Here is a 24,869-nt window from a genome sequence, read left to right on the forward strand (position 1 = left end):
GCGGGTATCGTTCGAAAGCTCTGAACATCAACAATATCACTATACCCTTGCCGAGAGTATTTTCACAGTTGAAAGAAGCGATTTTATTGGATAAAGATTGGTTTCTAATGAAACAGTGCTGTGTTAACATCGAGCATCCAGTGAGTCAGTCAGGCAACCCTACTGCATTTTGTTGAAATCATTCCCATTGAGTTAAAATAGCAAACACTATTACACACATCACTAAACTTGCCTAAGATACAAACAGGTCTTTTTCAAAATCAGTTGTGAAACTGTTACTAATTTATAGCATTTCTGTTGTATTTATATCATCAGGAAGGACAAATTACTGTAACTACTTCCATACACACTGAAGAACATTCTGAAGCTAGATGCATATCTCATGTTGTTGACACAAAATACACTACAGAAGTCAGGTTTTATTTGTATTTCAAAGTTTGCATTGGCAAAAATACTGTACTGCAAAATACTGTGACACATTTTGAGCTGAAGTGAGTGACAATGACTGCAGCTGCCACCAGGTTCAGCCATGATGACATGGGGAACAGTAACTGGACTATTTCATTTTCAGTCCAATGTTGTCACTTTGTCAGCCAATTTTAAAGGGAAGCATCTTTTGTGAATGAACTTCTGGGCAGATGTTAGATTAAACAACACAGATATTTACGAAACTTGTAATATTTCTTTTATATATACCGGAACCTGAAATAATATGCATTGTGTATCATTTCAAAGGTGTCTTGAAACATATTGTTACTACAGTGCAGACTTTTTATTTCCTTGTATTAGTTGCATCTGCTGACAGATATATATCATCATGAATTTTGTTACTGTAAGCAGGCAGTTTGATGTACCAATTAAAAAGAATTACACTCGCGTAACCTTGATTCTGGATATAAGGGAAGTACGGCGAAATTCATATCTTAAATGCATGCTTTCATTTTGTATACGCAGTGATTATTTTATGCTTTGATTCAGCAAATTGAAAATGCCTAATATTCCACTCGTGAATGAAGCATTTGTTTACGTAGCCATTTGCAATCATCACCCATTCGTGTGCCCACAAAATGTCTCGTCACCTTGTTTCGTGGATTACGTAGTGGGTTACTTTATACCACTATGTACGACATCCCACTGCAGTAAGTATTGACACCAAGGAAAGCAGACAAGAAGTGAGAATGTTGGAGCTAATGGTATCTTTTTTGGTTGATATTTTGTAAAAATAAAATTTGGTAATGTTGGTATTAGTAATTTGGGGCTATTTATCTCAATGCTGGACAATTATATTTAGTGTACTTGCGTGTAATGCAGAGATTCGGAACTTTAATTTCAGTGAGGCGTGGCATTGTACGTCAAAAGTACCGCTTCGTGACGTCAGTCGAGACTTAATTTACGAGCTAGCATGATAATTTCTGCAATCCACGAATCAAGGTTATCCACGAATTTAGGTTACCCTTCTGTACATGGTGCCATAATGCATTGCACGATTTGAGGGGTTTAGTTTGGTACAGTGAAAGGATAGTTTAGAAAAGGCAAGCTATTGACATAGATGATAAAGATTGATAATTGCTAACTAAATATCGATCCATTACTGATAAATTTTGAAGAACTTCCAGCAAAAGTGAAAATAATTCAAATCAAATAAACCTTTTTCATGTCACTGGTATGTGGTGACTCATTCAAGCATGGAATAGCAATTTCTACAAGCCAGTAGTGTATTCAGTCTGTAAACTTGATCAGCAGATTGAATTCAACTCTCTGCTGTCTGACCGTCTGATCTATCATAAACTGACTGACTGAGTTTGGTTTTACGCCCCTTTTAGCAATATTCCAGCAACATCACGGCGGGGGACACCAGAAATGTCTATCATAAACACCTCCTACAGCATGCACAGACTGGAGTGCATATTCTAGCCAACTGTTACTCTTTCAGAGATGTCCTGTGATGCAACCAAATCTACCTGTTAACTTAGCCAGTTTCCAGTGGATAGATCTTATTCGTACAAGTAGTAGTATCTCAGTGGGCTAGCACTATAAAACCAGCTTCAGTCTGGGCTAGTACAAGCAGCCGCACATACACATACACACGCATGCATGTCATATGAGCGAAATAGTCTCAAGCACGACGTTAAACCCAATCTCACCTCACTTCACCTCGTACAAGTAGTAAATATCAAGTACCTTCTTCCAGAAGGTGCTACTCCACAACTTATAATGGTGATTCCAGTACAAATACATGACTAAACAAGATAATATGCATTGGTATATTAATGGACATGCATACAGAGACACATAATACAATTCCATATGTAATAGCCTTCTACATATTGTTTCACTGGTTTTCTTACATAATTTTTGTTACTGCTATGTGCTTGTAAATGATATTGCTGATAAATAATTTCAAATCCTTGGCTATCTACAACTTTGGCTTTGCTTCTTGATCTTACCGGTGGCTACCTATATACAAAAATAGATTGGGGTTTTTAGATTGAGGTATCTTTTTCTTCTCATTTCAACAAATTCTCAATCAGGTCAAATACAAGACCTAGATTGACAACTTTATAATTTACTTCTCTTTCATACCTCTATAGCAATTGTTTGTTAGGTGTTAGTAAGTTAAAAGGAAACATAATTCAGACAGAAGACACTTCATCTTCTTCATATTTCTTCCTTTCTCACGAAAATTCATGAGAGGAGATAAGAACTACTTAAAGATCACATATACTCTAGGGGGGTACAAATAATGTCCTTTTAAAGTAAAATTGATATTTTTATACTTATTCTGACTCATGATCTTTTGTATATCTCCCTTTTCCTTGCGAATGGTAGTGGAACACTTGAATCCCTTGGAGTTCCTGAAGCGGACGTAAAAATACACTCACCCACGAGTTACCTGCCTTTTCCCACGTAAACAGTCATGTCACCAGCCTTACTTGTCGCTCTCTCCCTTTTCGCCCAAGTGGATGGTTGGGCGAGCACTGGAGTCCCGTATATAGATATATATACGGCATTATATCCTTTTTATTTAGGTCCTATTCTTCAAAATTACTCTGTGTATGGATTTAGGCAAAAACTACTATGTATTATATGTAAAAAAATTGTAAAAATTATTTGTATTTGTGTCATAATTTCATTGTTATGTAACTTTGTTTACATTTCATGAAATCTTGCAGTGTTTGCAGGCACTAGACGCTAGTGATAGTAAAAACGATGATCAGTCTCGCTCATCACGGTTACGGTTAAATGTCTTCAACATAAACAGTGTGACATTAAGAAGGGTGGATGCCCATCACATGCAGTTATTTGAAAATATCCCCGGTAGTTCTTGTGTGATTGTAATAAAGTATCAAAGAAGTGTGGGCTTTTTCAGGTTTTCTAATGCCTGGATGGGGGTATAATGACTGATCTAAATTGATCCCATTTCTGTGTTTTTTACCTCGATATTTAATCATGTCATGTAAAAATATGACGTCTATTACGCATGATATCAAAAATTGACATTTGACTTATTTGAATCCGTAAACTAAACAACCCTACTTTGCCATTGCTAAAAGAATCTGAAAATTTACTTAGGTAAATAGGTACATACAGTTTTAGCACACAGAAAATGCCTAAATGTATTTCTTATGCAACAATGAAGTTCTGTTTGTATTCACAAAACAGTGTCGGCCCATAAGTTTTCACATGCAGTTAAAATTGCATGCAATACAGCAATTAAATACTCCCTTGTAACTCGTGTTAGGTGGTATAAACCTACACATGTTATTTGTCATCATTTACTTGATGGTCAGTTAATGAATTTAAAAAAGGTATAATTAGTGGTAACATCACTTAGATTACCCGACAAAGGTTCCCATTTGGCATTTCTTGTGTCTGGAGTAAATGCTCAACATTATAAACATCGATTAAAGGATTAACCGATAACACACTGATTGAGTAATTACTTTTGCACAGCGGATTAGTCAAAAGGTAGTGTTTATGTATGTATGTAGATTTAATAATCTATACTGAATATACTCTGTGGTATCTGTGTCTGTGAAAAAACGTCCTTCTTTCAAAGGATTAACCACCAATACATTGATTAATTGCTCATTACTGGCTAACTAAATTACTTTTTTTAAAAGAAAGGCGGACATTATGCAATTAGTTGCCAGGTGTGCTCTCTTGGGTGACCAATGAGACTATACACCAATGTGAAATACATGAAACGATATATCACCTTTTCGTACATTACACTGTGAAAAGACACATCACTTGGAACAGCTGCAGATGAATGGCATATCACTTGTTTTTGTGGATATTGATGGATACATTCTTCGAACAAGGTAATAGCCTGACATTGTTCCTATAACTTTAATCTGTTTTAATTTTAATATTTGCATTATGTTTTATTCATTTGTCGTAGCATTCAACAGAATCATTGTTTTCGCCGTGAAGTGTAATGAGACAGACAACATACACTAGGGCGTGTGTGCGAATTATGATTCATACTGGCAAACTATAAAATGTCTAGATATTACAGTCCTGTTATAAATTCACTATAAGTATCAGCAGATCGTCAGCTTATTATTTAGTTTCAAAATGCATACAAGTATGATAATAAACTAATTAGGATTAAAAGACCAAATATAAAGACATACATTGACTAGTATCTACATACTGGTGAGTGGACGTTAACCACGTGAATGTAGCAAGAAATTTATCGTGCAGTATTGTGACTTCGACCCCCACCTCGCCTCCGTGGAAGAAATCCTTATGTTATAAGTTGTGTCATGCAAAATCCTTTTGGTCATGATTCAAATACATATTTAACTACAAGTAGAAAACCATAATCTCATTAATTCTAACATACTTTAGCCCATGACTTTACGATTTTCAAAAATGGCGGCGCCCTGTCGCGAACATCTGCGATCTGAGGATAAATGCTATTTAGGTTTGTTTTCACCGAGTTACAAAATCAAAACTACTTTCTACTGGTAGTAAAATATGTATTTGATTGAAGGCCGATAGGATTTTGCATGACATAGCTCATAACATAACAATTTCTCTCCCGGAAGCGAGGTGGGTGTCAATAACTACTTACAGTATTATTGTCACTTTGACCACAACCTCGCTACCGAGGAAGAAATAGTTATGTTACAAGTTGTGTCATGGAATATCTTTTTGGGCATCAATCATATACATATTTTACTACAACTAGTAAGTAGTTTTGATTCTTTAACTTCCGTGAAGCGATCTAACACAAGTAAGATATCGTTTCAGGCTTCCACAACGCTTGCTTTGCACTCACAAACATAACTCAGTACGAACTTTGGGGTCCTGTGGAAATCTGTGCATGGCGACACCATCGCCCGACCCCTGGGAGCAATTGACGACAACGCAACGATTCGGCATGTCTTCGTTGATGTCGAGAAATCATCAAAAAGACGAGTTTGCTACACACTTCTATACAACTAACTGAAAATCCTTCCTCATATGACGCCACTGCAGTGCTCTGGCGACAGAGATACGTAACCTGTCTGTGGTTTTGTTGGCGGGCAAGAGTGAAGCAGACGACTTTTTGGTAACTTTTAATGGCTCGGTATTAATTAACCAAAAGTTTGTTAAGAATGAATTTGGTGTTCCGCATAAGACTAACCACAAATCTTTCATATGTAAAGTTTATCTGTTCTTTAAACAAGGTTTAAATTCAACAGAAGATAAACGGATCTGTAAATTTATGATAAGATTGTTTTCCTCAATTCTGAAAGAAATGAATCCAAATAAGATCCTCAAATCAAACAAAAGATGCCATGCAATATGAAACAACACGTTTTGAGAAAAGACCACAAATTCACCTTTAAGTTAGTGTATATAAACACTAGATCTATTAAGAGCATCAGCGAGTACCTCCCACTTTTTGATAATGACATGGCCAGTTGGATACACAAGTAGGGCTAGCGTCTGGAGTACCACGGTATATAGGATTGCGTGTGTGTGTGATTAAAGACATAATCTGTCTTCAGGAATCGGATAAACTACATTACATATGACTAAAACAATCTAGAATTACATCAGTTCGTGTCACTACTATAATGACGTGTTGGTCCTATTTTCGTCTCTGTCGCATGACTCCCCGACATCACAATAAATTGATCATAGAAAAACAACTCATTCGGAACTAATAGGTACTCAGCGAAACAAAACTACCAACCTTCAAGCCTGTACCCAAAACGATGACATCGTATTCTTCATCCATGGCTACTAGTCTACACTGTTTACACGGACACTACGAAACGTTTTCTTTGGACAGCCACCGGCTCTTCTCAAGATGGCTAACACCCTCCGAAAAACTAATACGTACTTCCGACAACTGTTTCCAATATATGAGCGCTTTTGTCAGGGCGTCTGGTGGGTAGTGAAAAGGATAATGTGTTTGAGCGATTAATATCTTACCGCTTAAAAACCTCGACTCTCGTCAAATTGGTTTATATAGTAACATAACATTATTGTGTTTGTGGCAGGTGGGTGGAGTGTGGGTAGTGAGTCGAATATAATTTTGTCCCTATAATGTCTACCTCAGCCACCAACAAGTGACACCAGGAACAGGTAGTTGGGTCAACGTTTACTCTCATATATTCCCACTGAACATTTCTGTACCGCAGATAAGTTCAGTTACAAAGTCATTGAACTTATCATATAAATCTAGGCATCTATAGCTACATGAATTAAAATAAATTATGATGTTTCCTAGTTTTTTTCACAAAGTATATTAGAGTTTTGATTTCCTTTATTTGGGGGTATTTTATTCGCGAATCTTTCGATTCCATCAAAATAGTTAAAATGTGTGTACGGGTTCCGGGTTCGTTTCGTAATGTGCAAGATAATATGTAGAAGTTGTATGAGATTTAAAGAAGAACAAAAGAGAAGAAAATAATCACTCCATGTGCACGCACAATGAAAATGTGGGGATCAAGCACGGGGAGCCAAATGAAAATGTCACCCGAAATTTACAAGTTTGATTTCTTTTCTATAAGCCTTATTTGTGAGACTCGTGTGGTTAAAAGATATTTTGAACGAACGATACCACATTATGAAATTATGTTATTTTGAAATAATTGACAAAAGTTCACTCGTTATGTAACTTAAGCTTTCATTATAATTACGTGCAATCTGTTTTAAGTGACCTAATATATATAAAGGCACTTATATTGAACTTTCGTCGTCATTGGACAAAGTTAAAACTGTGTTTCGTAATAACCGTAAACTGTTTTACACTTCCCCTGCATGGCTGTCTCGTATGCTAAAGCTGGCTGTTACAGTCCACGAGACAGGTCAGTTTGACAACCGATTGTATATTTAGATATTAAATAGGAATACAGAACATGTTTGTCTGTGATGCCGAGTGAGTGAGTGAGGTTGCACTCAGCAATATTCCAGCTCTATTGGGACGGTCTGTAAATGATCGAGTCTGAACCAGACAAGCCAGTGATCAGCAGCATGAGCATGGATCTATGCAGTTGGGATACGATGACATGTAAGTCAGCAAGCCTGACCACCTGATTCCGTTAGTAGACTCTTACGACAAGCATGGGTTAATGAAGACCAGTTCTAACCCAGATCTTCACGGGTTATGAATGAATAAATGAATGAGATTTTGTGTTGTTCGGGATACATATACGTTTTCTAAAACCCAATCCCTGCCCATGCCAGAAAGTGTTTCACATGCAGGCATGCCCGCCCATTCTGGAGTGATCTAGGGCAGGGAGGGCTCTCGGTAGTTCAGTGGCGCCACACTGTCCGGGTTCTTCGTCCTGTGTATGTTACCTAGTTTGTCAGCTCCATACCCTTCGGTTTAACTGGAGATCTTGAGGTTTAGACCTGCATCACTTTAAGATTTCCTACCACATCCAGCTCACTCCTTATGATCGCGTTGACATCAGCGTTATATGCAACTCATACGCTCAGCTGCGGGTCAAACGACTGACATGAACACATACTGATGCTTGTCTCGTTAGTTCAGGGCGGTGGGGTAGCCTAACGGTTAAAGCATTCGTTCGTCGGCATCGAAGAACCTGGTTCGATTCCACACTGATGTCCCCCAAGGTGATATTTAGTTGAATATTGCTAAAAGCGGCGTAAAGCTTCCCCCAACCGTTTGTTGTGCCCTTAAACGCACAATGGTCTTAAGTGCACAGAAATCTCCGCCCACTCATGAATATTCATGATTTCGTTAAGACTATTTATTGTAAACTCTTTTTCGTTTATTATTGTAAACCTGACATTAATTGTACTCTCTTACTTCCGAACACGGAAAACAGGGAACATTTCAAAAAGTACGGGAGTTACAAGCACCTAAACACACAGACCCCTTCTTGGGCCCTGGAACACTTGGAGAACAGCGCATCCATGCATCATGCTGTAATATGCATTATCATGCAGGAAGAAAACAATGTACTACATGCAGCTGTTCATTGTGTGTAAGTGCACGACTTGAACTTAATGGAGTGAGTGAGTGAGTGAGTTGAGTTTTACGCCGCACTCAGCAATATTCCAGCTATATGGCGGCGGTCTGTAAATAATCGGATCTAGACCAGACAACCCAGTGATAAACAGCAAGAACATCGATCTACGCAATTGGGATACGAGGACATGTGTCAACAAAGTCAGCAAATCTGACCACCCGATCCCGTTAGTCGCCTCTTACCACAAGCATAGTCGCCTTTTATAGCAAGCATGGGTTGCTGAAGGGCTATTCTACCCCGGACCTTCACGGGTCGAACTTTATGGGAGGTTTCACACCACTGTTGGAATAGATCATTTATTACTGTGACAAGGCGAAACACGAGTAATTAATAACGTTCGTTAACTTGTGTGCATGGCCATTCCCTATGTAGAGCAGCGACTACGTAGGAAATTATGCTCTAAGTAGATACATGGATCTCTCTGGTCAGTGACAACTGTAGCAGAACGTCTTTCAGTGGCATTTACAAGCTGGTATGATGAATAGGAACGATTGAGTTTTATGGATAAACAACTTCTTTAATCAGAGATTTGCAGTCATCCACACCAGCTATCGTGATGTTTATAAAAACATCGAAACAAAAACTATTTTTATGCTGTATAGCACATACACATATAGATAACAGAGGCTGTTACTACTGCATGTATCTATTTTGTTTGCTCATATCGGAGATACTCAAGTTTTGAAAGAGATATGTTTATTATTCTAGTGTTCAACCTATTATTGTGAACTTGTTCCCCAAGAAAGGCCAACGATCTCTGTTTGCACTAAGCTTCTCTGAAATTGAGTCGTACAGTACACGTATTTGTATTATATTCATAAGATTATTGTTATTGGTACGATAATGTGAAAATAAGGGAGTAGTTGCAAATGTTTTAGTAGTTAAGCCTATTACATTTACTGGTACTATGAGATTTGATACGCGTTATTATATAGAGGTGGATTTTGTATTGTGTCACTATTGTGACGCAGAATCAAACAACTGCTATTTATAGCTGTTAGCCGTTCTCTACTCGGGGGAACATGTCAAACATTTCTCGTTTCAGCTGATGCTCCTTCTTTACTTAACAACAGTTGTTCATACTGTAGTACATTTTCTCTTGGGCGGAAGGATAAACACACCTAGGGGAGATAGTTCAAGATATTGAACGGACTCACATTCACACACCTATATATACCACCGCTTGTTGGTGTTTATTTTACTAAAGACATTGAATTATGACTACTAAAATGTTTTCTTGTGTCACAAATGATAGATGCTTGTCTTTTGAAAAACATCGGCTGATAGGCGTAATGATATTCAATGATTACCTAATACGGACTCAATAAATCAAAATATTACATATTTGGTAGAAAAGATATGCATGCACTTTCCTTGATATCGCTGGTTTAAATAACGGAAACAATAATTATGAAGATGATAGGTCATAAGGAAGACTTTTCGCCCGATCCTATTCACTTCGTATCTTTGAAAAAGCTGACTTCCGGTTGAAAACAAGGAATTTCTCCCTCAGATAATTTGAGCAGACGCCTATCTGTCATGACTGCGATATTGTTGTAAGAACATTATTACTATTCGTCATGGCTGACAGCAGAAAGAGCAGAGGGTTGAGTCACGTCGTAAGACAACGCGAGTCTGCAGATCAAGGTATGTGTGAAGTTGTTCAATGTTTTCAGTGATATGTTGTTCATGTCAATGTTACGTTTTCTGAGTGTAAGGCAAATAAACGTGTGGATAAGAGCCCTACCTGAACATATAGGACGAAATCACGCTTTTTGGTTCCACAACATGTATACAAACATTTCCGTCACAGAAACGGAGATTCTTTATGTCTGTTTATGAAAAGTAAATCACCCCCTTAAAAGTGTTAAAGGGCCACTGATGCAGAGGGATTAATGTTTCCAGCCAACAGTCTAATTACGAAACCTAGCTGCAAACTGGTCAGCCCTGCTCCCTCGACCGTGACGGACACGGGGACTTGGCTACTGTCCACCTTGGCAGAATTTCTTCAACATAATCAGGGGGACATTAGGTGGATGCCCATCAGATGCCGTTATTTGAAAATATGGTACACCTACAGAATACCGGATACCTACCAACCATATTCTTTGTTAGCACGCGCACTTCCTATTATAGGGAAGCACGAGCTATATTATTCGAAACAATAAGCGAGCATTAAAATGAAAAATAAACATTGAAATCGGATTGATTGAGACGACTTCCGGTTAGTAAAACTAACCAACGATTTTTAAAATGAAAGGTAAGTTATCACAAATACAAAATATATGCGCCTTTGAAAAAACCGGACCTACGGAATTCTGGGAGTTGGAGCGAATGAGCGTGGGAAATTTCTGAAAGGTAAGTGTTCAGTGATTGGTCAGTTTGTGTCTACGTCATAGCCTAGTAACGGCCGTATTTGGAAGTCTACAACTACTACTCGGCGTTCAGAAGATGCGATTGTGGGACGTATTCAAGTTATCGGAAGACAAAGTAGAACTTCATCGATTTTTAAGAAACAAGGGACTTTTTGGAAACTGGGACGGGAAAACATGCGGTAAATGTTGTATTGGGAAATTTTATTTGTGTAAAGATAAAAGCTACAGCAAAGACAATTTGTGTTGGAAATGTAGCAAGGAAATCGTGCGGCAAAAAACCCCTAACCGTAAACCCTAACCCTAAACCCTAACCCTAACCCTAACCCTAAACCTAAACCTAAACCCTAAACCCTAATGTCAAGTATGCAACATAAAGAAAACGCCGTTACTAAGGAACTCAGTTGCGCACATTTTGTGCGCAGTTCTAAAATAAGCTTTCAAAGATGGCGGAAGGTATCCGGTATTCTGTAGTCTTGCCGAAAATATTCCCGGTAGTTCTATTTGATTGTAATAAAGTATCCCAGGAGTGTAGACATTTTCAGATTTACAAATGTTTGGATGGTATAGTGACTGATCCAATTTGATCCTATTTCTGTGTTTTTTACCTCGATATTTAATCATGTAAAAATATGATGTCTATTACGTATGCTATGATATCAAAAACACACATTTGTTATTTTTGAATCCATAAACTAAACAACCCCACTTTGCCATTGCTAAAACAAATCTGAAATTGTACTTAGGTACATAGGTATATACAATTTCTAAATAAGTACTTCATACACAGCAAATGTTTATATATATTTCTTATGTAACAATGAAGTTCGATCCGTTTGTATCGTCAAAACAGTATCGGCCCATAAGTTTTTTTCAGACAATCAAACTTGCATGCAATACAGCGATTACTACTCTCTTGCTGTTACCGTTGTTTGTTGGTAAATCTACACATGTTATTTGTCATCATTCACTTAATGGTCAGTTAATGAATTTATAACAGGTATAGTTAGTGATAACACCACTCGGATTACCCGACAAAGGTTCCCATTTGGCATTTCTTGTGTCTGAAGTAAATACTCATCATTATAAATTTAGGTCTGATGTGGCAAATGTATTACATCTTATGTAATATACGCATGGAAGTGCAGCTAGAGGAATTATCAGCTGAGTTTCAAAACAAACATCGATCAAACGATTAACCCCGATAACACGCTGATTGATTGATTCCATTTATCCTGCACAGCGGATTTGTCAAAAGGTAGTGTTTATGTATGTAGATTCACTAATCTACACTGAATTCACCCTGTCGTAAAGTTTCTTTGTTAAAACAACGTCCTTTCTTCAAAGGATTAACCGCCAAAACCTTGATTGGTAGCTTATTATTGGCTAACTAATGGCGGACATCATGCAATTACTTGCCAGGTGTGCTATCTTGGGTGACCAATGGGATACACAAATGTGAAAAACCTGAAACGATAGGTCACTTTTTTCACATATTAGACCGTTAAAAGACACATGACATGGAACAGGATTCATTGTCAGCTGCAGATGAATGGCATCTCATTACTTTATGTGGATATTGATGGATACATTCCCCTAACAAGGTAATAACCTGATATTGTTGCGATAACTCTAGTCTGTTTTAATTTTAATATTTGCATTTTGTTTTAATCTATTTGTTATGGCATTCAACAGAATCATTTTTTTGCCGCGAAAGGTAATGAGACAGACAACATACACTAGATCGCACTTAGGGCGTGTGTGTGAAATATGATACACGTCTAGATAATACAGTCATGTTATAAATTCACTAAGTATAAGCAGATCGTGTGCATATTATTAGGTTTAAAAATTCATATAAATATGATAATAAACTAATTAGGATTATAAGACAAAATATAAATACATAAATTGACTTCGTTATTTCAGTCCTAACATTTTTTACCACTGGCAGATGGTTAAACTTAAAATGTTTTCATTTGTTATCAAAACAATGCCATTTAATACAACATTAAGTTTAAGATTGACTAGTAGTGAACCCAAGCTTACTACTCTCCCCAAGACTCCCCATGTACTTAGTTACTCTTACTTTCAAACAATGCTATTATATCAGGCTTCTCACCAAAATCGAGGTCAAACTATTTCTTAAATCAAATTCTACTTCCATTTACGGTAACAATTTCATGAAGACAACATTACTATGAAATCAAAATTTTACATCAAAATCAGCATTTTTATCAAAGTGAATATTGTTTTTATAAGAATCCAAATTATTCATCACAGTGTACATAATTTTACAACAACATCAAGATTATCGAATAAACAGGATTTCATCTTTGTTGATCAGTCTATACGTTTTCTATCAATTGTGCATTGTGGTGGCGCAGCAGAGGTAACGAACCAGTCATGAATTCTGGGATATGATCCGGGTACTCAGGGGAGAAAAACAATAACAAAAGCAACAACCAGTCAACGGAAATTACTCTGCATCAGTGGCCCTTTAAAGAACCACTAAACTTTGTTTTTTGTTACTCTTTTAACCATTACATATGAAAGATTTGTGGTTAGTCTTATGCGGAACACCAAATTTATTCTTTAAAAACTTGTGGTTAATTAATACCGAGCGATTAAAAGTGGCCAAAAAGTCGCCTGCTTCCCTCTCGCCCGCCAACGAAACCACAGACAGGTTACGTAACTCTGTCGCCAGAGCACTGCAGTGACGTCATATGAGGAACGATTTTCAGTTAGTTGTATAGAAAATGTGTAGTACGCTCATCATTTTGATGATTTTTCGACATCAACGGCGACATGCCGAATCGTTGCTTTGTCGCCACTTGCTCCTAGGGTCGGGATGATGGTGTCCCCATGCACAGATTTCCACAGGACCCGCAGTTAAGTGCTAAATGGGTTATGTTTGTGAGTGCAAAGCGGCGTTGTGGAAGCCTGAAACGATATCTTACTTGTGTTCAGATAGCTTCACGGAAGTTAAAGAATCAAAACCACTTACTAGTTGTAGTAAAATATGTATATGATTGATGACCATAAAGATTTTCCATGACACAACTTGTAACATAACGATTTCTTCCTCGGAAGTGAGGTTGTGGTCGAAGTGACAATAATATTGTAAGTAGTATTATATTGACACCCACCTCGCTGCCACGAGAGAAATTGTTATGATATACGCTATGTCATGCAAAATCCTATTGGCCATCAATAAAATACATATTTTACTACCAGTAGAAAGTAGTTTTGATTTTGTAACTTCGGTGAAAACAAACCTAAATACCATTTATCCTCAGACTGGCGGATGTTCCCGACAGAGCGCCCTTCATTTTAAAAATAAAAAATCTGTTAGAATTAATGAGATTATAGTTTGTTTTCATCAAGTTAGAAAATCAAGACTACTTTCTACTCGTTGTTAAATATGTATTGGAATCATAACCAAAAGGATTTTGCATGACACAACTTATAACATAACGATTTCTTCCACGGAAGCGATGTGGGGTCGAAGTCACAATACTGCTGATAAATTTCTTGCTACATTCACATGGTTAATGTCCACTCACCAGTATGTAGATACTAGTCAATAATGCGTCTTTATATTTGGTCTTATAATCCTAATTAGTTTATTATCACACTTGTATGCATTTTGAAACTAAATAAAAAGCAGACGATCTGCTGATACTTATAGTGAATTTATAACAGAACTGTAATATCTAGACATTTTATAGTTTGCCAATGTGAATCATAATTCGCACACACACCCTAGTGCATGTTGTCTGTCTCATTACACTTTACGGCGAAAACAATGATTCTGTTGAATGCTACGACAAATGAATAAAAACAAAATGCAAATATTAAAATTAAAACAGATTAAAGTTATAGGAACAATATCAGGCCATTACCTTGTTCGAGGAATGTATCCATCAATATCCACAAAACTGTTCCAAATGATGTGTCTTTTAACAGTTTAATATACGAAAAGGTGATATATCGTTTCAGGTATTGGTGTATAGTCTCATTGGTCACCCAAGATAGCACACCTGGCAACTAATTGCATAATATCCGCCTTTCTTTTAAAAAAAGTAATTTAGTTAGCCAGTAATGAGCAATTAATCAATGTATTGGTGGTTAATCCTTTGAAAGAAGGACGTTTTTTCACAGACACAGATACCACAGAGTATATTCAGTATAGATTATTAAATCTACATACATACATAAACACTACCTTTTGACTAATCCGCTGTGCAAGATAAAAGTAATTACTCAATCAGCGTGTTATCGGTTAATCCTTTAATCGATGTTTATAATGTTGAATATTTACTCCAGACACAAGAAATGCCAAATGGGAACCTTTGTCGGGTAATCTAAGTGTGTTACCACTAATTATACCTGTTATAAATTCATTAACTGACAATCAAGTGAATGATGACAAATAACATGTGTAGGTTTATACCACCTAACACGGGTTACAACGAGGGAGTATTAATTGCTGTATTGCATGTGAAAACTTATGGGCCGACACTGTTTTGTGAATACAAACAGATTTTTACATGACATGATTAAATATCGAGGTAAAACAACACAGAAATGGGATCAATTTGGATCAGTCATTATACAAATAGGGCCTAACGACACCAATCGATTTTGACAGAATCGTCTATGAAAACAAGTTGTAACTCGGAAACTAGGCAAAGCAGGAGACAAAATTAAATGACAGTAGATTGTGAGAACATATAGCTTTCATTTTCCACAACAATTGTCACGATTTCAGGTTTATACAAGCCTGTAAACACGATAATTTACCCCCTAAAATGTAGATGAATTCTGCATCGGCTCTCAAAGCTATTCCTCATATGACGTCACAGAGGCGCGCCGCTCTGATTGGTTGAAATTTCGTTCGCGGGTGAGAATTGTGCACTGTTGTCAAAAAGGTCGATTTAAGTCAATTAAAGGTCGAAATGAGTAGTTTTAATGACAGGGTTTCATTTATAACGATGCCAGTTAGTGATTTATGTATTTGTACCCCCTAGGGTTTATGTGACCTTTAAAGGGGAAGGAAACGCCAACTTTGAAATTGTCGAAATATGGATCGGTTGTTTCTTCGCGGAATACAAACTGGCTTATTGTGGACGATGGCTTGGACAGTACTTATGTTTAGCATGGACCTGTATGAAATAAGATCTATCATCGAAGAATGAGAAGCTGCCTGTCAAAGCAAAGGGTGTACAAGGGAGAGGTACAGCCAAACTGACAAATGTTTTGTTGTGGATTAAGGCATAAAGGTGCTAAGGTTTGAAGCTGTCGGTGAATATCACTATTATGCCCAGTTAAAGCACACAGTACCCCTTGGAGAACACTTGGATCAGTACACAGGGGCTTGTAATGCTATAAACTGCGATCAAGGTATATACTGTCACTGACGGGGTCTTAGTACTATATAAGAGGAAAGGGATTAACGAGGTCAACACACCAGGTTTGTTTGAGGGCGAATTCAACAATACTCACTGCATTTATCCCCTTTAAAGTATGCTCACATTTCAAGCCAAATAGATTTACCTAGGAAATGATACATACAGCACAAAAATCGAAGCAGTACTTTGGGAGCTAGGGTCTTCGGAAGCTCGAAAAATTGTGATTTCTTGATTCTGAGCCAAAATCCCTGCTCAGAATTTGCAGCGGTAACTCACCCATTTACTTGTTTATTTCACAGTATACACAAACGACATGCACCAAAACATGTTGAACTGATGGCGCCTGTCTGCGTGCTAGTTGCCATTCTTTCGGAGACACTTACATCTCACTGTCATAATGAGTTTAGACTGCCTCCGTGGTATAGTGGTTAGAGCGTCCGCTCAGAGAGCGGAAGGTCGCAGGTTCGATCCCCGACCGCGTCATACCAAAAGACGCTCAAATATGGTACTTGTTGGTCCCTGCCCGGCGCTCAGCATTAATGGGTACAACAAGGACTGGTCGGCTTGGAGTCAGTATAATGTGTCTGAGTGGGGTATTCAATCATGCTTCACTGCGGCATGGTATCTCAGTGGGGTAGCACTATAAAAACAGCTTAAGTCTGGGCTAGTACAAGCAGCCGCACATACACATACACACACATGCATGTCGTCATATGAGCGAAATATTCTCAAGCACGACGTTAAACCCAATTTCACATCACACACACATCACGTAATGAGTTTACATACATTTATTCATCGCAAACAGAATTGTGTCGTGCTGATTCGCCATTGACGACCTTGGCCATAACCTGTCGTCTGCTATTCTGTCTCGGCCTGACTGTCGACTCAGAGTATGATGGCTTTCTTGTCAGTGATTGGTCAGATATTTATAGAAATGCTCACTTCTTTGTAAATGGGTTTACTGCGAGGCCCCGATCGAAGAGTGATAAAGAGCAAAGAAAGAAACTCTAGTATATTAAAAATATTAATATTATCATTGCGAAGTTCATTTCATTCTTGTATCATGTCAAATTTTAATAGCCACATTTTGAGCCGATATGAAATGAAATCCGAGTTTATTTGTAGTTTGAAACTGATAGCATTGCAGAAAGTTTCTGGTAGCCCACAGACAAGTAATTGATCGCCCAAAATGAAAACTTACTTGTCCTTGCGATGGGATTTTTGAAACCCTGCCACTTGGTGTCCCTACATACATTCATTAGTCATTTGTCCTGAGACCACTGGGTGTACCTACCCACACACGGTTGCCAGTTGTCTATGAGGGTCCTGATGTCCAGTTGTCTATGAGGGTCCTATGTCCCAATGTCCATGTCAGTTGTCTTCACATTTTGACTACACAACACAAACTGCAGATTATATTGGTTTTTTATTTTACGTGTGATGAATCAGCTGCTGACAATGATCTTGGTTGTCAATTATCATTTTTTCTAGATCCCTACACCCACAGTTTGCTGCGTCATGTGTTTTCTGATCAAGAAAAGTCATCTGAGGCAGGGGCAGCTGGTGTCGAGTAAGTATATGACATGGTTGGATTTGCAGAACATGTCTAATCCTGAAAGTGTGGGAACTGAGGTTAGCTATGTAACCTGTATAAGCTGAGTAATAGGGAGACAGGTACCCAGATAGGGTTGGGTAATTGAGGTATGGGGACCCAGATAGGGTTGGGTAATAGGGGTTTGGGTACTGAGATAGGGTTTGGTAATAGGGGTATAGATACCCAGATAGGGTTGGGTAATAGGGGATGGTAACCCATATGAGCTGGGTAATAGGGTGTCAGGTGCCAAGATATGGTTGGGTAATAGGGGTATGGGTACCCATATAGGGTTGGGTAATAGGAGCACGGGTACTGAAAGAGGGTTGGGTAATAGGGGATGGGTACCCAGATAATGTTTGTTAAGGCCAAAAAAATATATGTTATGGTTCCGATTTCCTACATTTCAGAACTAGGGTAGGTAGGTAGGTTTTGTTTTGTTTTTTGCAAAATATTTTTACAATACTCATGTGTCAGAAAATAAATTTAATTTATTATGTGGTGAGTAAAAGTGTTAGGCTCGGCGGGAATATTTAGGGTCGGTCGGGAAATTGGAACCAAAAGCTTTTTTTTTTTAGGCCTAATACGGAGATGGGTACCTAGATAGGGTTTGGTAACATAGGTATGGGTACCCAGATACGCTTGGGTAATAGGGGATGGGCACCCAGATAGTGTTGGTCATAGGGGTATAGATACCCAGATAGGGTTGGCTAATAGGGGGCTTGGGTACCCAGATAGAGTTTGGTAATAGGGGATGGGTACCCAGTCTGAGCTGGGTAATTGGGGTATGGGTACCCAGATAGGGTTTGGTAATAGGGGGCCAGGGACCCAGATAGGGTTTGGTAATAGGGGTATGGGTATGGGTACCAAGATAGGGTTTGGTAATAGAGGTCCAGGTACCCAGATAGGGTTGGGAAATAGGGGGATGGGCATCCAGATAGGGTTTGGTAATAAAGGGCCAGGTACCCAGATAGGGTTGGGAAATAGGGGGATGGACATCCAGACAGTGTTGGGTAATAGAGGGCCAGGTACCCAGATAGGGTTGGGAAATAGGGGGATGGGCATCCAGATAGGGTTTGGTAATAGAGCGCCAGGTACCCAGATAGGGTTGGGAAATAGGGGGATGGGCATCCAGATAGGGTTTGGTAATAAAGGGCCAGGTACCCAGATAGGGTTGGGAAATAGGGGGATGGGCATCCAAACAGTGTTGGGTAATAGAGGGCCAGGTACCCAGATAGGGTTGGGAAATAGGGGGATGGGCATCCAGATAGGGTTTGGTAATAGGGGCCAGGAACCCAGATAGGGATGGGCATCCAGATAGGGTTTGGTAATAGGGGCCAGGTACCCAGATAGGGTTGGGAAATAGGGGGATGGGCATCCAGATAGGGTTTGGTAATAGAGGGCCAGGTACCCAGATAGGGTTGGGAAATAGGGGGATGGGCATCCAGATAGGGTTTGGTAATAGAGGGCCAGGTACCCAGATAGGGATCCTTGGGAAATAGGGGGATGGGCACCTGACTGTGACAGATAGGGTTTGGTAATAGAGGGCCAGGTACCCAGATGTGGAAAGCCCATTGATGGGGTTCCCTCCCCTGTGAATGGGGCTTCAAATAACTTCAATAACATTGATGACACCAAATTCATAATGTGTGTTTTATGTTTCATTAGATATGTTCTGCGAATATGTCTCTTTATATTTTGCATATGATTAGTTATTTCTAAATGATAAATGTTTTTGTTTCATTTGATATATATATGATATGAGCTGGTTTTGCTGGAAGCAAAGGAGGTCACTTTCATGATTTTGCTTTTGGTAGGACAGACTGATGTATCATTATGGAATTGTCATGCCTGAAACTGACATGACCTCAAGTACATGTATATATGTATAACTAAACATTTTCAGGAAGGCAATGGACCTACACAACCTACAGAGCTACATTGATCTGTCCCTCTGTGATGCTGTCAACCTGCAGGGAGCCTGTGCTGTAGCACACGAAGAAGGTCTGTCTGTAGCAGGGTTATCTAGACATATATACACTGGGAGAAGGTCTGTCTGTAGCAGGGTTATCTAGACGTATATACACTGGGAGAAGGTCTGTCTGTAGCAGGGTTATCTAGACGTATATACACTGGGAGAAGGTCTGTCTGTAGCAGGGTTATCTAGACGTGTATACACTGGGAGAAAGTCTGTCTGTAGCAGGGTTATCTAGACGTATACACTGGGAGAAGGTCTGTAGCAGGAGGGTTATCTAGTCGTGTATACACGAGTAGAAGGTCTGTAGCAGGGTTATCTAGTGAGAAGGTCTGTCTGTATATACCTACAGTAGAAGGTCTGTCTGTAGCAGGGTTATCTAGTCATGTATGCACGAGTAGAAGGTCTGTCTGTAGCAGGGTTATCTAGTCCTATATACATGGGGAGAAGGTCTGTAGCAGGGTTATCTAGACGTGTATACATGAGTCGAAGGTCTGTCTGTAGCAGGGTTATCTAGTCGTGTATTCATGGGGAGAAGGTCTGTAGCAGGGTTATCTAGACGTGTATACACGAGTCGAAGGTCTGTCTGTAGCAGGGTTATCTAGTCGTGTATTCATGGGGAGAAGGTCTGTCTGTAGCAGGGTTATCTAGACGTATATACACTGGGAGAAGGTCTGTCTGTAGCAGGGTTATCTAGACGTATATACTCGGGGAGAAGGTCTGTCTGTAGCAGGGTTATCTAGATGTATATATATGGGGAGAAGGTCTGTCTGTAGCAGGGTTATCTAGACGTATATACACTGGGAGAAGGTCTGTCTGTAGCAGGGTTATCTAGACGTATATACACTGGGAGAAGGTCTGTCTGTAGCAGGGTTATCTAGATGTATATACATGGGGAGAAGGTCTGTCTGTAGCAGGGTTATCTAGACGTATATACACTGGGAGAAGGTCTGTCTGTAGCAGGGTTATCTAGACGTATATACACTGGGAGAAGATCTGTCTGTAGCAAGGTTATCTAGACGTATATACACTGGGAGAAGGTCTGTCTGTAGCAGGGTTATCTAGATGTATATACACTGGGAGAAGGTCTGTCTGTTGCAGGGTTATCTAGATGTATATACACTGGGAGAAGGTCTGTCTGTAGCAGGGTTATCTAGACGTATATACACTGGGAGAAGGTCTGTAACAGGAGGGTTATCTAGTCGTGTATACACAGGGTAGAAGGTCTGTCTGTAGCAGGGTTATCTAGTCGTATATACGAGTAGAAGGTCTGTAGCAGTGTTATCTAGTCATATGTACATAAGGAGAAGGTTTGTCTGTAGCAGGGTTATCTAGTCGTGTATTCATGGGGAGAAGGTCTGTCTGTAGCAGGGTTATCTAGTCATGTATTCATGGGGAGAAGGTCTGTCTGTAGCAGGGTTATCTAGTCATATATACATGGGAGAAGGTCTGTCTGTAGCAGTGTTATCTAGTCATATATACATGAGGAGAAGGTCTGTCTGTAGCAGGGTTATCTAGACGTATATACACTGGGAGAAGGTCTGTCTGTAGCAGGGTTATCTAGACGTGTATACACTGGGAGAAGGTCTGTCTGTAGCAGGGTTATCTAGACGTATACACTGGGAGAAGGTCTGTAGCAGGAGGGTTATCTAGTCGTGTATACACGAGTAGAAGGTCTGTAGCAGGGTTATCTAGTCGTGTATACACGAGTAGAAGGTCTGTCTGTAGCAGGGTTATCTAGTCATGTATGCACGAGTAGAAGGTCTGTCTGTAGCAGGGTTATCTAGTCCTATATACATGGGGAGAAGGTCTGTAGCAGGGTTATCTAGACGTGTATACATGAGTCGAAGGTCTGTCTGTAGCAGGGTTATCTAGTCATATACAATGAGAAGGTATTCATGGGGAGAAGGTCTGTAGCAGGGTTATCTAGACGTGTATACACGAGTCGAAGGTCTGTCTGTAGCAGGGTTATCTAGTCGTGTATTCATGGGGAGAAGGTCTGTCTGTAGCAGGGTTATCTAGACGTATATACACTGGGAGAAGGTCTGTCTGTAGCAGGGTTATCTAGACGTATATACTCTGGGAGAAGGTCTGTCTGTAGCAGGGTTATCTAGATGTATATATATGGGGAGAAGGTCTGTCTGTAGCAGGGTTATCTAGACGTATATACACTGGGAGAAGGTCTGTCTGTAGCAGGGTTATCTAGACGTATATACACTGGGAGAAGGTCTGTCTGTAGCAGGGTTATCTAGATGTATATACATGGGGAGAAGGTCTGTCTGCAGCAGGGTTATCTAGACGTATATACACTGGGAGAAGGTCTGTCTGTAGCAGGGTTATCTAGACGTATATACACTGGGAGAAGATCTGTCTGTAGCAAGGTTATCTAGACGTATATACACTGGGAGAAGGTCTGTCTGTAGCAGGGTTATCTAGATGTATATACACTGGGAGAAGGTCTGTCTGTTGCAGGGTTATCTAGATGTATATACACTGGGAGAAGGTCTGTCTGTAGCAGGGTTATCTAGACGATATACACTGGGAGAAGGTCTGTAACAGGAGGGTTATCTAGTCGTGTATACACGAGTAGAAGGTCTGTCTGTAGCAGGGTTATCTAGTCGTGTATACACGAGTAGAAGGTCTGTAGCAGTGTTATCTAGTCATATGTACATAAGGAGAAGGTTTGTCTGTAGCAGGGTTATCTAGTCGTGTATTCATGGGGAGAAGGTCTGTCTGTAGCAGGGTTATCTAGTCATGTATTCATGGGGAGAAGGTCTGTCTGTAGCAGGGTTATCTAGTCATATATACATGGGGAGAAGGTCTGTCTGTAGCAGTGTTATCTAGTCATATATACATGGGGAGAAGGTCTGTCTGTAGCAGGGTTATCTAGTCGTGTATACATGGGGAGAAGGTCTGTCTGTAGCAGGGTTATCTAGTCATATATACATGGGGAGAAGGTCTGTCTGTAGCAGGGTTATCTAGTCATATATACATGGGGAGAAGGTCTGTCTGTAGCAGGGTTATCTAGTCATATATACACTGGGAGAAGGACTGTCTGTAGCAGGGTTATCTAGTCGTGTATACACGAGTCAGTGGTCTGTCTGTAGCAGGGTTATCTAGTCATATATACATGGGGAGAAGGTCTGTCTGTAGCAGGGTTATCTAGTCATATATACATGGGGAGAAGGTCTGTCTGTAGCAGGGTTATCTAGTCATATATACATGGGGAGAAGGTCTGTCTGTAGCAGGGTTATCTAGACGTGTATACAAGATGAGAAGGTCTGTCTGTAGCAGGGTTATCTAGTCATATATACATGGGGAGAAGGTCTGTCTGTAGCAGGGTTATCTAGTCATATATACATGGGGAGAAGGTCTGTCTGTAGCAGGGTTATCTAGACGCGTGTATACATGGGGAGAAGGTCTGTCTGTAGCAGGGTTATCTAGTCATATATACATGGGGAGAAGGTCTGTCTGTAGCAGGGTTATCTAGTCATATATACTTGGGGAGAAGGTCTGTCTGTAGCAGGGTTATCTAGTCATATATACATGGGGAGAAGGTCTGTCTGTAGCAGGGTTATCTAGTCCTATATACATGGGGAGAAGGTCTGTCTGTAGCAGGGTTGTCTAGACGTGTATACAAGAGTCGAAGGTCTGTCTGTAGCAGGGTTATCTAGTCATATATACATGGGGAGAAGGTCTGTCTGTAGCAGGGTTATCTAGTCATATATACATGGGGAGAAGGTCTGTCTGTAGCAGGGTTATCTAGTCATATATACATGGGGAGAAGGTCTGTCTGTAGCAGGGTTATCTAGTCATATATGCATGGGGAGAAGGTCTGTCTGTAGCAGGGTTATCTAGTCATATATACATGGGGAGAAGGTCTGTCTGTAGCAGGGTTATCTAGTCATATATACATGGGGAGAAGGACTGTCTGCAGCTGGGTTACTAGTCGTGTATTCATGGGGAGTAGGTATTTCTGAAGCAAGGTTATCTGGCTGTATATACACAAAAAGGAGGTCTGACTGCAGGAAGGTTACCAAGTCATGTTTACATGAGGAGAAGGTCTGTTTGCAGCAGGGTTATCTAGTGATTCATACATGGGGAGAAGTCAGTGTTTATGGTTCTGCATTTGTCTCACAATCAGTAATGATTGATCCAGCATGTCAGCATGAGATCTTGTTACAAACTGGCCTATAGAGACTTCTCTTGGGACTTTATCATTATGTGACATCAGTTCGTGATCATAAAGCTTTTAACTTTCACATAATAGAGCAATGGAACATGTCACCTTAAGGTACAGTTGTCTGTGTGGAACTTGCAGTTGACCCAGTGCGAATCTCTGGGTTTTCCTGGGTCCAGGAGACAGAAACCTCCACACAAATATGTTGGTGCAAATGCCTTGATTTGGGGATATACCAGTATGCTAGTGATGATATACCAGATGATATACCAGATGACTAAGCTGCCTTTCTCCATTCTGTCCGAATGGGCATCTTACCAGGAAGGAATTGCTGTTTCAGAGTCATCCCTGGATGAAAACTCAGGTCGAATTGGAAGTAAAGAGGTCTTCTTTGATATTTACTCCAATGTCGGGACACTCATTGTGGAACCAGACCGACTTGGGGTAAGAGAGGCATTTGTGTCAAAATATATTAGTATGATTTGTAATATTTTTGTTTAAGTAATAAAATGTTCAATGTTAGTACTTGAGTCTTATATGGTATTATGTTGTTTTAAAATTTGGGTAAATTGGTTCTTTCAGGTAATCTGATATTTCTTTCCAGCACACTTTTACTGTGAAATCTTGTTTAGTGAAAACATGGTAAAACCAGCCATGAGACGGCACATTAAATAGTTATGGATATGACAGAGTTAATATTTCAATGTATACACTTACTTACCTTGATAAAGTGTCACAGGGACAATGTAGAGACAGTATCCATTATGAACATTATGAATACCACTGATATTGGTTGTATGGTATCATTTTACAGTCAGTGTTATGTCAGG

At 39.5% G+C, this 24,869-nt stretch overlaps 2 protein-coding genes across 3 annotated transcripts in view; one reads left to right on the plus strand and one right to left on the minus strand.

The window, feature by feature from the left end:
* The window catches only part of LOC124264052 (rab GDP dissociation inhibitor beta-like), a 30,274-nt gene extending 23,930 nt beyond the window's left edge, over positions 1–6,344 (minus strand). Inside the window, exon 1 of the mRNA XM_046698769.1 lies at positions 6,194–6,344. Within this exon, the coding sequence (XP_046554725.1) occupies positions 6,194–6,238 (45 nt within the window). The 5' untranslated portion in view covers positions 6,239–6,344. The remainder of the gene's footprint in view (positions 1–6,193) is intronic.
* A 3,619-nt stretch (positions 6,345–9,963) lies between these two features.
* The window catches only part of LOC124264054 (E3 ubiquitin-protein ligase RNF123-like), a 67,677-nt gene continuing 52,771 nt past the window's right edge, over positions 9,964–24,869 (plus strand). For both annotated transcript variants that reach the window (XM_046698772.1, XM_046698773.1), the window contains exons 1-4: positions 9,964–10,151; positions 17,785–17,863; positions 19,791–19,888; positions 24,380–24,483. In XM_046698772.1, coding sequence (XP_046554728.1) covers positions 10,085–10,151; positions 17,785–17,863; positions 19,791–19,888; positions 24,380–24,483 — 348 coding nt within the window. In that variant the 5' untranslated portion in view covers positions 9,964–10,084. The remainder of the gene's footprint in view (positions 10,152–17,784; positions 17,864–19,790; positions 19,889–24,379; positions 24,484–24,869) is intronic.

The sequence above is a fragment of the Haliotis rubra genome, unplaced genomic scaffold (genome assembly GCF_003918875.1).
Source record: "Haliotis rubra isolate DU_JTF1 unplaced genomic scaffold, ASM391887v1 Scf906, whole genome shotgun sequence".
NCBI lineage: Eukaryota > Metazoa > Mollusca > Gastropoda > Lepetellida > Haliotidae > Haliotis > Haliotis rubra.